Consider the following 15,432-nt stretch of genomic DNA (forward strand, 5'->3'; position numbering starts at 1 on the left):
ACTGCGGTCAATCCCTGTGCTTCCCAAGGAAGTGACCTTACCTTGGGAATGTTCTGAACCTCTCTGTGCCTCAGTTTCCCCCATGTACAAGATAAAGATGATAGCATTTCCTCCCTTAAGCATGGCTGTGAGAATTCACACATGCGTGCACACATGCGCACACACACACACGCACACACATGGCTTAAAACAATATTTGTCATTACCATAACAAAATCTTCTGTTATTTTCACAGCCACCCTCTGAAACAGGCAATGTTGACCTAATTTGACAGAAGAAACTGTAGTCCAAAAAATACAGAAATTCATCTAGGATCACAATTTAGTCCTGAGAATAATGATCAAAGGGACAAAAGGGGGACAAATGCCCCAGGCTCCCAGGTCTTCAAGCCCATGTCCCCCCCTCGGGGAACACTCTCCATAACCTCTCAGCTCATGCCCCTTAGATGGTCCCTAAAAATACTTCTGCCACGCAAGGATCTCCCCAAATCTGTACCCCAAGTTACCCTTTCATTCCTTGAAATTTATTTTCCATTAAGTCCCATAGTGTTTTTTTTACAACTTCTCTTTCTAGTTATAGATTGTAAATTTTTCCTTTGCTGAGTCTTGGAGCTGACCAACTGTTTTTTATTATATTTGTAGGGCTCAGAGGGAAAAAGAAGGCAATTCCTTTATTTGAGAATCCTGACATTTATTAGCATAATAAAACTCTCAAGATGAAATTGCAGTTTTTCAGACAGTAATTTCATTTGCAGGACAACTTACAAGGGATTTATTTTAAAGCCAGGTAAAAAGGTAAAACCTAAAATATATGAGACATGCAGAAATTGCAGGCCCCAAATAAAATGAAATAAATGTGTTAGGGATGGAAAACCCAGCTGTTGTCTCTCACATATTAATTAGGGGTGACAGGAACAACAGCCCAGGGATTCAGGGCCTCAACCCATCTTGGTCTGCTTTCAAAGCTGCTGTTAGTTCTTGGAACAAAAGTTTCTTCCAACACCTTGAAAATCATCACATCGTATCCCCCAACACATCATGGCTAAGCACTAAATTGTTGTTGTTATTGTGGTTGTTGTTAGAAATACCTTTTTCATTTGGACAGAGCTTTCATGTTTATCATTTAACTGACCTGCAAAAAAACTTAGTGACGGCCATACAGAAAATTCCCTTTTCAGTCATACTGAGGTTTACTGAAGTTAAATGACTTGGACAAAGTCACATAGTTGGTAAATCAGAGAGCCAAAACTAAAACATCATTCCTCTGAGTCCATAGAAATAAGGCAATTTTAATGATAATTTTAATGATAATCAATTAAGGCATGTTAGAGTTCAGAAAGGAGGTTCCTTCCATCATTTCACTTTATGCATGCAGTGAGACAGGCAGACCTGGGAAAGCCACAGAGCTGAGTTGCAAAATTGGTATTATTGAACACTTCTCTATGATGGGTTCTTATCCTGGATTCCCCAAAAGGTAGAGCCTGTGGCAAAAGCTTACAAGCTGCTACTTCATTCAGAAGTGCAATCCCAGAGCAACAGGAGACAGCAGGGCAAGGCAGAGAAGAAGGAACAAACAGGAGCAGGGGGGTGTCATACTGATCCAGCCACCACATGGTTTCATCGTGACTGGTTGCCCAATCTTGCAGGACTATCTTCTAAAAGACCATTCAAACAGATGCCTCTCAGAATAGTTACTACAGGAGGAAGAAGGGGGAAAAAGCGATCTACCAGCCTGTGACTCCCATTCATCCCAGATTCACCTCATGGGGCATTCACTTCCCATCTCTTCTGTCTTATGCCTCTGCAGCAACGGGAGACAGGATATGTGGCAAGCTACCACTGGCTTATGCTCACATGACACTGATCAACATAGGGAGGAAGAGCAGAACCCACGCAAAACTGGTTACAGTGCTGGTGGCTTGTGGTAGAGAAGTGACCAAGAATCTAAGGAACAGGTGAGGCAAGAGAAGAAGAGGGGCATAGGAGATGTTTGATACAGCCACCAAGTAAAGTAAATTGTTCCCTAGCATCCCTAGAGTCCCTTCATTATTTCCCTCTCACCAAACACAATGCTGCAAGCATTATAATGCTAATAAGTCCAGGGTGAGGATCTGAACCCAAGTTTTCTTGACTGTAAAGACTGTAATCTTCTCTTCATCATATACTACCTCTGTATATATGGCCATAACTGTGGAACACAAGTATGCACCAATAGACACCATCACTGAGAGGTATTGAGGAGTTATTGGGTGAGTCTTCTTGTTAATATAAGGAACATACTGAGATTAAGTTGACAAGGGAATTAAAAGGACAATGAGGACAGAGCTAATCATTGGAGTTACCTGCATAAAGAGGACCACATCCCAGAGAGCAGAGCCACATCAGATTTCTCAAAATCATTCTTGCATTTATAACTCACCCCAGGTCTTGAAGACATCTGTAGGATTACATAAAACCATTGCAAAAGCAGGGCCAAGATATGATTCAAAGATAGAGGAGAGTGACAAAAGAAGAGGTTAAATAAGGAAGGCAGGACAGTGTCAATCAGCTGCCCTGGAAACTGGGGCTCGCCTTAGATAATTCCAATGATAACATCAATAGGGTAATAATGGAGATTATGAAAGATGCAGCATTTATGTCCTCCATAGAAATCCTTCATAATCTTCCATTATTGCCATGATTTTATAGAGTGGCAAGTAGGAAATAATTTACGAGAAACCACTGCCAATTTGTGTTGGAAAACTTTTAGAAGATGTGCATTCATTAACAAACATTTACTGAATGTCTACCATATGTTAAATTTAGGGTTCGGCACTGGAATTATTTTGGATTATTAAAACATGGTCCACGCACTGTAAAAGCTCAGTTTCTGGAAGCCATGACAAACAGGCTTTGTCTTGTAAGGTCATATAGCTAAGCTCCTCATGAAAGAGTTGCATGAGCTATTAGCAATTTCTGTCCTGATCACTGGGATGAGACCAGTAGCCCTATGCCATAGATGTCATATCCCTTGAGACATATTAATCTACTTTTTCCTCTGGATAGTGGTGGATCTTCCAGAAGGCCATAGAATTTGAGTTGAGAAGTTCTTAAGCTCAGTTCAAAACAGTATGCCCAAAGGAATCCAACTGATAAGGAAAAAAATATTATTCAAACAATGGATGGTAATCTGGTGGGCTGTCCCTCTGTCCGCAGGGTTCCTGAAGTAACTCTCCTCCTGAAACAGTGATAATTTCCTCCTAAAAGAGAAAAAAAGGAAAATCCATTTATCATCAAGACAGGGAAATACACATCTATGGGAGAGAGAGAGTGGTTCAAGACAGAGAAACTAAGAATATGCATCTGTCTCCCCTCATTCAGATTGCTAGAAATGACATTTAAAAAATTTGCCTTTAAAAAGAAATGAATTCATAAAAAGTACTAGAAAATAAAAAGAAATGCCATTGACAAAGTGAAACATATTGAAGAATCCTTGAAAAACAAAAGACATGCAGGAGGGGCTTGTCAGAGGAGTCAATGTGGGACACCAGTTACAGCAAGTTGAGGAAGGGTCGAGGGACTCCAGTAGGTGTTTGCCTCAAGCAAGTCGGGGAATGAGGAAATGCACACAGTTCCTTGGAAGCCCCAAGAGACCCAAAAAGTTCAGACAGTCCCATGCCCAAAAGATGAGCCACTCACAGTCAGCTCCAACCCCTACAGCATGAAGACACTGGATTTGAGGAAACAAAACTATATTCACTCATGATAGACAGAAAATTCAAAGTTGGAATATCGCTTCATAGCCTAAAATGTATAGGCATTCAAGCAAAATTATAACCATAAAAGAAAGATGCTGAACTCAACAATAGAAATGATTTCCAGGAAAATATCAAGTCTATAAAGCAAACAGAAGAGGCTTTAAGAGATGTACATTAATCTCTCCTCGGCGGAATAAGAAATAAGTCATCCATGAAACGAGAATGGGCATTATTAAAAAAAAAAGAACCAATTAAAGAACCTGGAAACCAAAAGCATGACCATTTAAATTAAAAGGAAAAAATTTCAGAAGAACTGAATAGCAGAATGCTCATAACTAAAGAGCAATTCAGCAGCTGAGAGAAATGTCACATCAAAAAGAAAGAGACATCCTAATAGAAAAATGGACAAAGGATATGAAAGGGCGACTCACAGAAGAAATCCAAGTGGCCATGAAACGTGTGAAAAGATCCTCAGCATCAGTGGTAATCAGACAAATGCAAACTAAACCACAGTAGATTCAGTGTCTGCCCATCTGATGGAGAAAAATGAAATGACTGATAGGCCCCAGTGTTGGCAGCAGTGCAGGGAAACAGCCTCACATAGTTTTGGCAGGAGACTGAACTGGCGCCACACTTTTGGAGGGCAATCTGGCAGATCTTTCCTACTTAAAATGTGCATACTCTTCTCTCCAGCAATTCCAGTTCCAGGACCCATCCTAGAGAAATACTGCACATGTATCCATAGTGACACACACAGGGAAGTCTCTGCGGCACTGTTCAAGATCACAAAAAATCGGAAGCCAGATAAGAGTGGCCATCAAAAGGAGAATGGGTAATTAAACTGTAATATGCATCCATATCATGGAATACCACACAGCATTTACAAGGTTTGGTATACGGATTAACATAGGAAGAGCTCATAGAAATATTTGAATGACAGTCAGCATGTCCTGAAATTACAAGTGTCAGATATATTGTTTCAGCACTTCACACAGTGATGTTTCATTAAAACCTTACAGTGACCTGAAGAGTTGAGTGCTACTATTAAACCCACTTTACTAAGATGGAAACTAAGGTGCAAAAGCTAAATAGTCGTCCAAAGTCAAACACATAAGTTAGAATTTAAAACTCAGCAGCCTCATTTTAGGGACCATGCTTTTTAAAACTGCATTCAATTATTTAGTAAGCATGTTAAAAAATCAAGTCACTCATTTATATGTAAGGAAATATACAACTCGGGCTGGGTGTGGTGGTGCGTGCCTGTAGTCCCAGCTACTAGGGAAGCTGAGGTGGGAGGATCACTTGAGCCCAGGATATTGGGGTTACAGTGAGCTATGATCACACCACTGCACTCCAGCCTAAGCAACAGAGTAAGACCTTGTCTCAAAAAAAACTACACAACTTATGTGAAAAATAACAAAACTATATATTTCCTTATGTACATAAGTTTTTATGTTACTGCTCAGGAGATATTTAGATAAGATACATGGCAAACTGATAAAGTGGAGGACAGAGATAGAGATTTGAAATGAATGAGGATTTCACTTTGTATTGTGCTTGATTTTTCTTAGAATGTAATCATGAATTAATTGTATAATTGAAATTTTAATTTGTAGATGTTGGCCACCAGATCTCCACATTGGCATAAATGATATTTCTCCTTACTGTTAGAAATGAAATTGCGAGTCTCAAAGGTTTGATTTGGAAGAGAATAAAGATCTTCAGACATCTCTGGTTTAGCCTTTCTCTGGAACCTGTCCTGAGTGAGGGGCAGTTATCCTTTGCTTGAAACACTTCCAGGGACAAGGAGCTCATCATTGCTAAAGCAGCTCCTATTATACAGGAAAAGCACACAATGTGGTTTAGTGGAAAAAGTACATCCTTTTTTTTTTTTTTTTTTTTTTTTTTTTTTTTGAGGCGGAGTCTCGCTCTGTCGCCCGGACTGGAGTGCAGTGGCCAGATCTCAGCTCACTACAAGCTCCGCCTCCTGGGTTTACGCCATTCTCCTGCCTCAGCCTCCCGAGTAGCTGGGACTACAGGCGCCCGCCACCTCGCCCGGCTAGTTTTTGTATTTTTGGTAGAGATGGGGTTTCACCGTGTTAGCCAGGATGGTCTCGATCTCCTGACCTCGTGATCCGCCCGTCTCGGCCTCCCAAAGTGCTGGGATTACAGGCTTGAGCCACCGCGCCCGGCCGGAAAAAGTACATTCTTTAGAGGCAAACAGTCTGAGGCTCAACTCCTGGTCCTAACCATGAAAACTTAGCCCTGGTTTCCTAATCTGTGGAATGGGGCTAAGATGCCTCCCTCAGGCATCTGCCACTGCGGAGGCTTGAGTAGGTAAACAAAGCGGATGGAAAAGCTGGAGCTGGGCAGAGCCCCCTGCAGCTCAGCAAGGCCTGGTGCCTCTGTAGAGTCCACCTCTGCGGGCAGGGCATAGCTGAACAAAAGGCAGCAGAAACTTCTGCAGACTTAAACATCCCTGTCTGACAGCTCTGAAGAGAGCAGTGGTTCTCCCAGCATGGTGTTTGAGCTCTGAGAATGGACAGACTGCCTCCTCAAGTGGATCCCTGACCCCCGTGTAGCCTAACTGGAAGACACCTCCCAGTAGGGGCCGACTGACACCTCATACAGGCGGGTGCCCCTCTGGGATGAAGCTTCCAGAGGAAGGATCATACAGCAATATTTACTGTTCTGCAATATTTGCTGTTCTGCAATATTTGCTGTTCTGCAATATTTGCTGTGCTGCAGCCTCCACTGGTGATATTTAGGTAAACAGGATCTGGAGTGGACCTCCAGCAAACTCCAACAGACCTGCAACTGAGGGACCCGACTGTCAGAAGAAAAACTAACAAACAGAAAGGAATAGCATCAACATCAACAAAAAGGACATCCACACCAAAACCCCATCTGTAGGTCACCAACATCAAAGACCAAAGGTAGATAAAACCACAAAGATGGGGAGAAACCAGAGCAGAAAAGCTGAAAATTCTAAAAACCAGAGCACTTCTTCTCCTCCAAAGGACTGCAGCCCCTTACCAGCAACAGAACAAAGCTGGACAGACAATGATTTTGACGATCTGACAGAAGTAGGCTTCAGAAGGTCGGTAATAACAAACTTCTCCAAGCTAAAGGAGGATGTTTGAACCCATCGCAAGGAAGCAAAAAACCTTGAAACAAGATTAGATGAATGGCTAAGTAGAATAAATAGTGTAGAGAAAACCTTAAATGACCTGATGGAGCTGAGACCCATGGCAGGAGAACTATGTGACACGTGTGCAAGTTTTCAATAGCCAGTTTGATCAAGTGGAAGAAAGTGTATCAGTGATTGAAGATCAAATTAATGAAATAAAGTGAGAAGAGAAGTTTAGAGAAAAAAAGAGTAAAAAGAAACAGAGCCTCCAAGAAATATGGGACTATATGAGAAGACCAAATCTACGTTTTATTGGTGTACCTGAAAGTGATGGGGAGAATGGAACCAAGTTGGAAAACACTCTGCAGGATATTACCCAGGAGAACTTCCCCAACCTAGCAAGGCAGGCCAACATTCAAATTCAGGAAATACAGAGGATGCCACAAAGACACTCCTCATGAAGAGCAACCCCAAGACACATAATTGTCAGATTCACCAAGGCTGAAATGAAGGAAAAAATGTTAAGGGCAGCCAGAGAGAAAGGTCAGGTTACCCACAAAGGGAAGCCCATCAGACTAATAGCAGATCTCTCAGCAGAAACTCTTTACAAGCCAGGAGAGAGTGAGGACCAATATTCAACATTCTTAAAGAAAAGAATTTTCAACCCAGAATCTCATATCCAGACAAACTAAGCTTCATAAGTGAAGGAGAAATAAACTCCTTTACAGACAAGCAAATGCTGAGAGATTTTGTCACCACCAGGCCTGCCCTACAAGAGCTCCTGAAGGAAGCACTAAACATGGAAAGGAACAACCGGTACCAGTCACTGCAAAAACATGCCAAATTTTAAAGACCATCAATGCTAGGAAGAAACTCATCAACTAACGAGCAAAATAACCAGCAAACATCATAATGACAGGATCAAATTCAAACATAACAGTATTAATCTTAAATGTAAATGGGCTAAATGCCCCAATTAAAAGACACAGACTGGCAAATTGGATAAAGAGTCAAGACCCATCCACGTGCTGTATTCAGGAGACCCATCTCATGTGCAGAGACACACATAGGCTCAAAATAAAGGGATGGAGGAAGATCTACCAAGCAAATGGAAAGCAAAAAAAAAAGCAGGAGTTGCAATCCTTGTCTCTGATAAAACAGACTTTAAACCATCAAAGATCAAAAGAGACAAAGAAGGCCATTACATAATAGTAAAGGGATCAATTCAACAGGAAGAGCTAACTCTCCTAAATATATATGCACCCAATATGGGAGCATGCAGATTCATAAGGCAAGTCCTTAGAGATCTACAAAGAACTTAGGCTCCCACACAATCATAATGGGAGACTTTAACACCCCACTGTAACATTAGACAGATCAACGAGACAGAAGGTTAACAAGGATATCCAGGATTTGAACTCAGCTCTGCACCAAGCAGACCTAACAGACATCTACAGAACTCTCCACCCCAAATCAACAGAGTATACATTCTTCTCAGCACCACATCGCACTTATTCCAAAATTGACCACATAGTTGGAAGTAAGCACTCATCAGCAAACATAAAAGAACAGAAATCACAACAAACTTTCTCTCAGACCACAGTGCAATCAAATTAGAACTCAAGACTAAGAAACTCACTCAAAACTGCACAACTACATGGAAACTGAACAACCTGCTCCTGAATGACTACTGGGTAAATAATGAAATGAAGGAAGAAATAAAGATGTTCTCTGAAACCAATGAGAACAAAGACACAACATACCAGAATCTCTGGGACACATTTAAAGCAGTGTGTAGAGGGAAATTTATAGCACTAAATGCCCACAAGAGAAAGCAGAAAAGATCTAAAACCAACACCCTAACATCACAACTAAAAGAACTAGAGAAGCAAGAGCAAATAAATTCTAAAGCTGGCAGAAGGCAAGAAATAACTAAGATCAGAGCAGAACTGATGGAGATAGAGACACAAAAATCCCTTCAAAAAATCAATGAATCCAGGAGCTGGTTTTCTGAAAAGATCAACAAAATCGATAGACCACTAGCAGGACTAATAAAGAAGAAAAGAGAAAAGAATCAAATAGATGCAATAAAAAATTATTAAGGGGGTATCAACACTGATCCCACAGAAACACAAACAACCATTAGAGAATACTATAAACACCTCTATGCAAATGAACTAGAAAACCTAGAAGAAATGGATAAACTCCTGGACACATACACCCTCCCAAGACTAAACCAGGAAGTAGTTGAATCTCTGAATAGACTAGTAACAGGTTCTGAAGTTGAGGCAATAATTAATAGCCTACCAACCAAAAAAAGTTCAGGACCAGACGGATTAACAGCCGAATTGTACCAGAGGTACAAAGAGGAGGAGCTGGTACCATTCCTTCTGAAACTATTCCAATCAACAAAAAAAGAGGGAATCCTCCCTAACTCATTTTATGAGGTCAACGTCATCCTGATACCAAAGCCTGGCACAGACACAACAAAAAAAGAGAATTTTAGACTAATATTTCTGATGAACATTGATGTGAAAATCCTCAATAAAATACTGGCAAACCGAATCCAGCAGCACATCAAAAAGCTTATTCACCATGATCAAGTCGGCTTCATCCCTGGGATGCAAGGCTTGTTCAACATATGTAAATCAATAAATGTAATCCATCACATAAACAGAACCAATGACAAAAACCACATGATTATCTCAATAGATGCAGAAAAGGCCTTCGACAAAATTCAGCAGCCCTTCATGCTGAAAACTCTCAATAAACTAGGTACTGATGGAACATATCTCAAAATAATAAGAGCTATTTATGACAAATCCACAGCCAGTATCATACTGAATGGGCAAAAACTGGAAGCATTCCCTTTGAAAACTGGCACAAGACAGGGATGCCCTCTCTCACCACTCCTATTCAACACAGTGTTGGAAGTTCTGGCCAGGGCAGTCAGGCAAGAGAAAGAAATAAAGGGTATTCAATTAGGAAAAAAGGAAGTCAAATTGTCCCTGTTTGCAGATGACATGATTGTATATTTAGAAAAAAAAACCCCATCGTCTCAGTTCAAAACCTCCTTAATTCGATAAGCAACTTCAGTAAAGTCTCAGGATACAAAATCAATGTGCAAAAATCACAAGCATTCCTACACACCAACAACAGACAAAACAGAGAGCCAAATCATGAGTGAACTCTCATTCACAATTGCTTCAAATAGAGTAAAATACCTAAGAATCCAAATTACAAGGGATGTGAAGGACCTCTTCAAGGAGACTACAAACCACTGCTCAACGAAATAAAAGAGGACACATATGGAAGAACATTCCATGCTTATGGATAGGAAAAATCAATATCATGAAAATGGCCAGACTGCCCAAGGTAATTTATAGATTCAATGCCATCCTCATCAAGCTACCAATGACTTTCTTCACAGAATTGGAAAAAAACTACTTTAAAGTTCATATGGAACCAAAAAAGAGCCTGCATTGCCAAGACAATCCTAAGCAAAAGAACAAAGCTGGAAGCATCACGCTACCTGACTTCAAACTATACTACAAAGCTACAGTAACCAAAACAGCATGGTACTGGTACCAAAACAGAGATATAGACCAACGGAACAGAACAAAGTCCTCAGAAATAACACAACACATCTACAACCATCTGATCTTTGACAAACCTGACAAAAACAAGAAATGGGGAAAGGATTCCCTATTTAATAAATGGTGCTGGGAAAACTGGCTAGCCATATGTAGAAAGCTAAAACTGGATCCCTTCCTTACACCTTACATAAAAATTAATTCAAGATGGATTAAAGACTTAAACGTTAGACCTAAAACCATAAAAACTCTAGAAGAAAAGCTAGGCAAAACCATTCAGGACATAGGCATGGGCAAGGACTTCATAACTAAAACACCAAAAGCAATGGCACCAAAAGCCGAAATAGACAAACGGGATCTAATTAAACTAAAGAGCGTCTGCATAGCAAAAAAAACTACCATCAGAGTGAACAGACAACCTACAGAATGGGAGAAAAATTTTGCAATCTACCCATCTGACAAATGGCTAATATCCAGAATCCACAAAGAACTTAAACAAATTTACAAGAAAACAACAACCCCATCAAAAAGTGGGCAAAGGATATGAACAGACACTTCTCAAAAGAAGACATTTATTTGGCCAGCAGACACATGAAAAAAATGCTCATCATCACTGGTCATCAGAGAAATGCAAATCAAAACCACAATGAGATACCATCTCACACCAGTTAGAATGGTGATCACTAAAAAGTCAGGAAACAACAGATGCTGGAGAGGATGTGGAGAAATAGGAACGCTTCTACACTGTTGGTGGTAGTGTAAACTAGTTCAACCATTGTGGAAGACAGTGTGCCAGTTCCTCTGGGATCTAGAACTAGAAATACCATTTGACCCAGCAATCCTATTACTGGGTATATACCCAAAGGACTATAAATCATGCTACTATAAAGACACATGCACATGTATGTTTATTGCAGCACTATTCAACAATAGCAAAGACTTGGAACCAACCCAAATGTACATCAATGATAGACTATATTAAGAAAATGTGGCACATATACACCATGGAATACTATGCAACCATAAAAAAGGATGAGTTCATTTACTTTGCAGGGATATGGATAAAGCTGGAAATCATCATTCTCAACAAACTATCACAAGGACAGAAAACCAAACACCGCATGTTCTCACTCATAGGTGGGAACTGAACAATGAGAACACTTGGACACAGGGTGGGGAACCTTACACACCGGAGCCTGTTGTGGGGTGGGGGGCAGGGGTAGGGATAGCATTAGGAGAAATATCTAATGTAAATGACGAGTTAATGGGTGCAGCAAACCTACATGGCACATGTATACCTATGTAACAAACCTGCATGTTCTGCACATGTATCCTAAAACTTAAAGTATAAGAAATAAAATAAATAAATAAAAAGATGCCTCCCTCACAGATCTATTGGTAAGATTAAATAAGAGCATGGATGCAGAGCAACAGGGTCAGTGCTTGACACAGAGAACGTGCCAATGTCCTCACATCCCCTCCCTTTCTCTTTCCTCTGTTTGTTAGAAGGCTCTTCCCAACACGTAGAAATCGACCTTGATCCTGGTTAGTCCAGTTTCCAGGCAGTACTCCACACCCAGTGCCCGAGTATCTATGAATGGGTGATTCTCCATGGGTATTATTCATAAGGTCCAGGGCTGTCCCTGAAGTTCTAGGGACCTCCATGAAGAGACGAAGAGAAAGCAATACAAACCTAAGAGTCCCTATTATAGCAAAACCCCAGTGAGACCGTCAAGTCATTCTGTGAAACGATCTACACCCGCAAAACTTGGTTAGATGTCGGACGCCTGAGCTACCACCACTCTGCCCCTCGGAATCCTTCGTCCTGCCCTTCCAGGTCACTGAATTCCACCTCTGGCTTTCTCCCAGTTACTAATAATGCCAACCGCCACACGAACATAAACGTTGCTTCTTACTACATACACTGCTTGGAAGACAACATCTTTCCCAGTATAGAGTCCATGGCGGGAGGACAAATAACAAAAAGAATGCTGAGAAACAACACTTTCCATAAGCACTTCACAGTCACAAAGTGCTGCTATGTACTTGACTTCATTTAATGTTCACAGGGTCTGAGCTAAAGTATTATTTACATCCATTTGACTGGCTAGGACACTTATGCTTGGTGAGCCTAAGGTGCTGGCTAAAGGTCACACATATACTAAGTAAGTGGTTAAGCTGGAGTCCAAATAAGGGACGCGGTAACTCCACCACTGGAAAAGCTTCTCTAATCACAGTGTTGCCTACTGCACTTCTGCTAACTCTCAGAAGCTGCTAAAGGCCTGGCTTGGAGGTCTTCATGAGAGACGTTCTAGGGAATGAGTTGGAGATGAGACCCAGGCTTCGAGAAAGGGATGATCATCCAGTCCTTGTGTTAATAGGAGGGAGCACTCAGGTAACCAAGGTGAGAAGAGGCCTGAGGACCAGGGTAAGAGGTGCCCGCATGCCCCAGAGAGTGAAGCAGAGAGCAGAACAGTGGGCCCTAGGGCCTGGTGGGAACAACCTCTGGTCTCTTCTGCCCTACTGCTCTACATCTCTGAGACCTTCCAGCCCCACAGCCCAGAGCCAGCAGCCTTGCTTCTCTTGCTCTAGCTCTCTCTTCAGCTCGAGTTTCCACCAGTTTCGCCCCCACCACCCGCCCGGATTAGTATCCCTATGAGGGATACCTTATGGAAATCAACGAGATCCGTGAGCGTTGCATGACGATTGGGATCCACACCCAGGAAGCTGTAAAAATCTCCAGAGGCATCCACAAGAAAGTGCTTGAACCCTTTCTGCAGGCGGTAGGAGAGGGTGTAACCCCAGATTTTCTCACTGACCCGGACCAGGAACGCTCCCTCAGTCATGTTCTCCAGGAGATCTTCTGCATCTTCTCGGCTAATAATTCCTGATTTAAAATAGGAAAAACAAAAAAAACAAAAAAAAAAAACACAGCAGGTTCTGCAACTGCCTCCCCATGATCCTCCACTCCTCCCTGCCCCTCACCCTGGGGCTCGGTGCACATGCCATCCACACAGTCCAGGGTGCCAGGAAGGAAACAGCCCCAAGGGCTGGCCAAGCACATGCCTCCTTCCAAAGAGAGGGCATCTTGGCCCAGCACCACCGCCATGAGCTTGGGGGCAGAGTTTCTACTAGGACCTGAATTAAGCGTGCTTTCCTCCACATTGAGCCATGCTGATTTGGATTAATTGGGTAAGCAACGAATTAGTAGTGAGCTGTGATTATAGCATTATTGATTATAAACGTAAGTCAACAGGCTTGTGAAAAGCCTTAAGAGGCCTGCTTTAAAGACTAGTCCAGAATGGCTGCTGATGACTAACTCACTTATTTCTCTAGCACCATAAATGAGCACCTAAAAACAGGGTTTTCCCTTAAAAACTAAAAAGACTTCTTCCAAATACCTGTGAACACCAGGCAAAAAGTTTTTTAATAGGGGTATAGAATCAAGCTTCACTTCAGCTCAAAGATCAAAACTTTCTAAGGACTTGCAGTCCTACACAATGTGGTTTCATCACAGTTTGGAAGTCTAGTTGGCCTTGGAGTCATTGATACGCTGGTAGCAATCCCCTGAAATGCTCTGAGGGAGCTGCTGTTATCGGGTGATGTAAGAGGGGTGATGTAGAGCAGGTTCCAGAGGCAGGTAGGTGGGAAGAGGAGGGGAAGCCATAAGACCTGGGTTACGCCCACCCCCGACCTCTGCCAACCTGGCTATGGAATTTTCAGCCAAGCCCTCAACATCTCCAATGTCCTTTGACATTTAGATGATCATAACCCAAATCCTTAAAAGGTATGTTATGACTTTCAAGTTGAATAAAGGACTCAAACTCATTTCATACATGGAGAATAGCTGTGGAGATGCTGAATCCTGTTATCACCTGTTATTCTGGAGGAGAGGTGAATTGCAACACATTGTCCCTTTGCTTACCTATGGACTTACCCTTTCCACACTGTCAGTGATAGGCATGGGGATAAAGTGGCCGAGCTGCCTATCTCCACGACCCTGAGAGGCTCTGTACACCTGTGACTTCTCCCCAGTACCCAATGCCACTCCCGAGCCAGTCACAGTCAGGCTCCCCTCCCATCAATCTCTGGCCTCACAGGGCACACTCGAGACTTCCCTTGGGCCCAAGGCAGAGGACACAGAGGCAACCACACTGCCAAATGATCTACCCTTTAAAGACAGTTGGTGCAATCAGGGGTCACCTATTTCCTCCTTGACCAGGACTTACAGCAAGAGGCATCTAAGCCACCCACCCCTTCCCAGTCAAGCTCTAGAAGCAGAAAAGGAGGAAGAGTAAGAGAAGGAGGGAAGTGAGAAGCCCTGTCACCACAGGGTGCCTGAAAAATAAACAGTGCCCCATGCAAGAAGGAGGATGCACCCCAGTGCTGCCCTCCAAAAGGCCTTGGGGGCTTCATACAGAAAAGCTGTGACAGCCAAAAGAGGACCAAAAGGGAAAGTCCAGGATCCTTCAAAACTTCCTTCACCTACCTCCCTGCACTGTCCTTCATCTACCTCCCTGCCCCAACACCAGAACACCTGGGCCCTAAAAGAGGCTGCAGCAGGGAGATAAGTAAGGGGAGCTAGAGGCAGGGCCAGGGCCTCTGAGGAAGAAGGACCAGAAGACGTCACCCTCATCCCCACCCCAAGCACCTCAAGCTGAGGCACAGATAGGGCTAGGGTTGGAGAGGAGGGGAGTGTTACTAGGGTGAAAGACTACAGTCAAATTAAATACAATTCAACTTTTTTTTTCTTTTAAACGAGTGTCTTTATTGCAATGTTTATTACTTTCTCATTGATAAATAAAAATTGTACATATTTATGGTATACATGACATTTTGATATATGTATGCACTGTGGGATGGCTAAATCAATCTACTTAAGATTAACATATGCATTACCTCACATACTTACTTTTTGTGGTGAAGACACTTAAAAATCTACCCTCTTGGCTGGGTACAATGGCTCATGCCTA

General features: G+C 42.2%; 1 protein-coding gene across 3 annotated transcripts in view; it reads right to left on the reverse strand.

Moving 5' to 3' along the window:
• Window positions 1-787: 787 nt before the first annotated feature.
• Window positions 788-15,432, reverse strand: part of SH2D4B (SH2 domain containing 4B) — a 107,622-nt gene continuing 92,977 nt past the window's right edge. For 2 of the 3 annotated variants that reach the window (XM_030940290.1, XM_030940289.1), the window contains exons 7-8: window positions 13,126-13,346; window positions 788-3,238 (exon numbers count right to left, since the gene is read on the reverse strand). In XM_030940290.1, coding sequence (XP_030796150.1) covers window positions 3,146-3,238; window positions 13,126-13,346 — 314 coding nt within the window. In that variant the 3' untranslated portion in view covers window positions 788-3,145. The remainder of the gene's footprint in view (window positions 3,239-13,125; window positions 13,347-15,432) is intronic. The other variant, XM_030940292.1, reaches the window with a different exon arrangement.

Source organism: Rhinopithecus roxellana, chromosome 11, assembly GCF_007565055.1.
Source record: "Rhinopithecus roxellana isolate Shanxi Qingling chromosome 11, ASM756505v1, whole genome shotgun sequence".
NCBI classification, from domain to species: Eukaryota; Metazoa; Chordata; class Mammalia; order Primates; family Cercopithecidae; genus Rhinopithecus; species Rhinopithecus roxellana.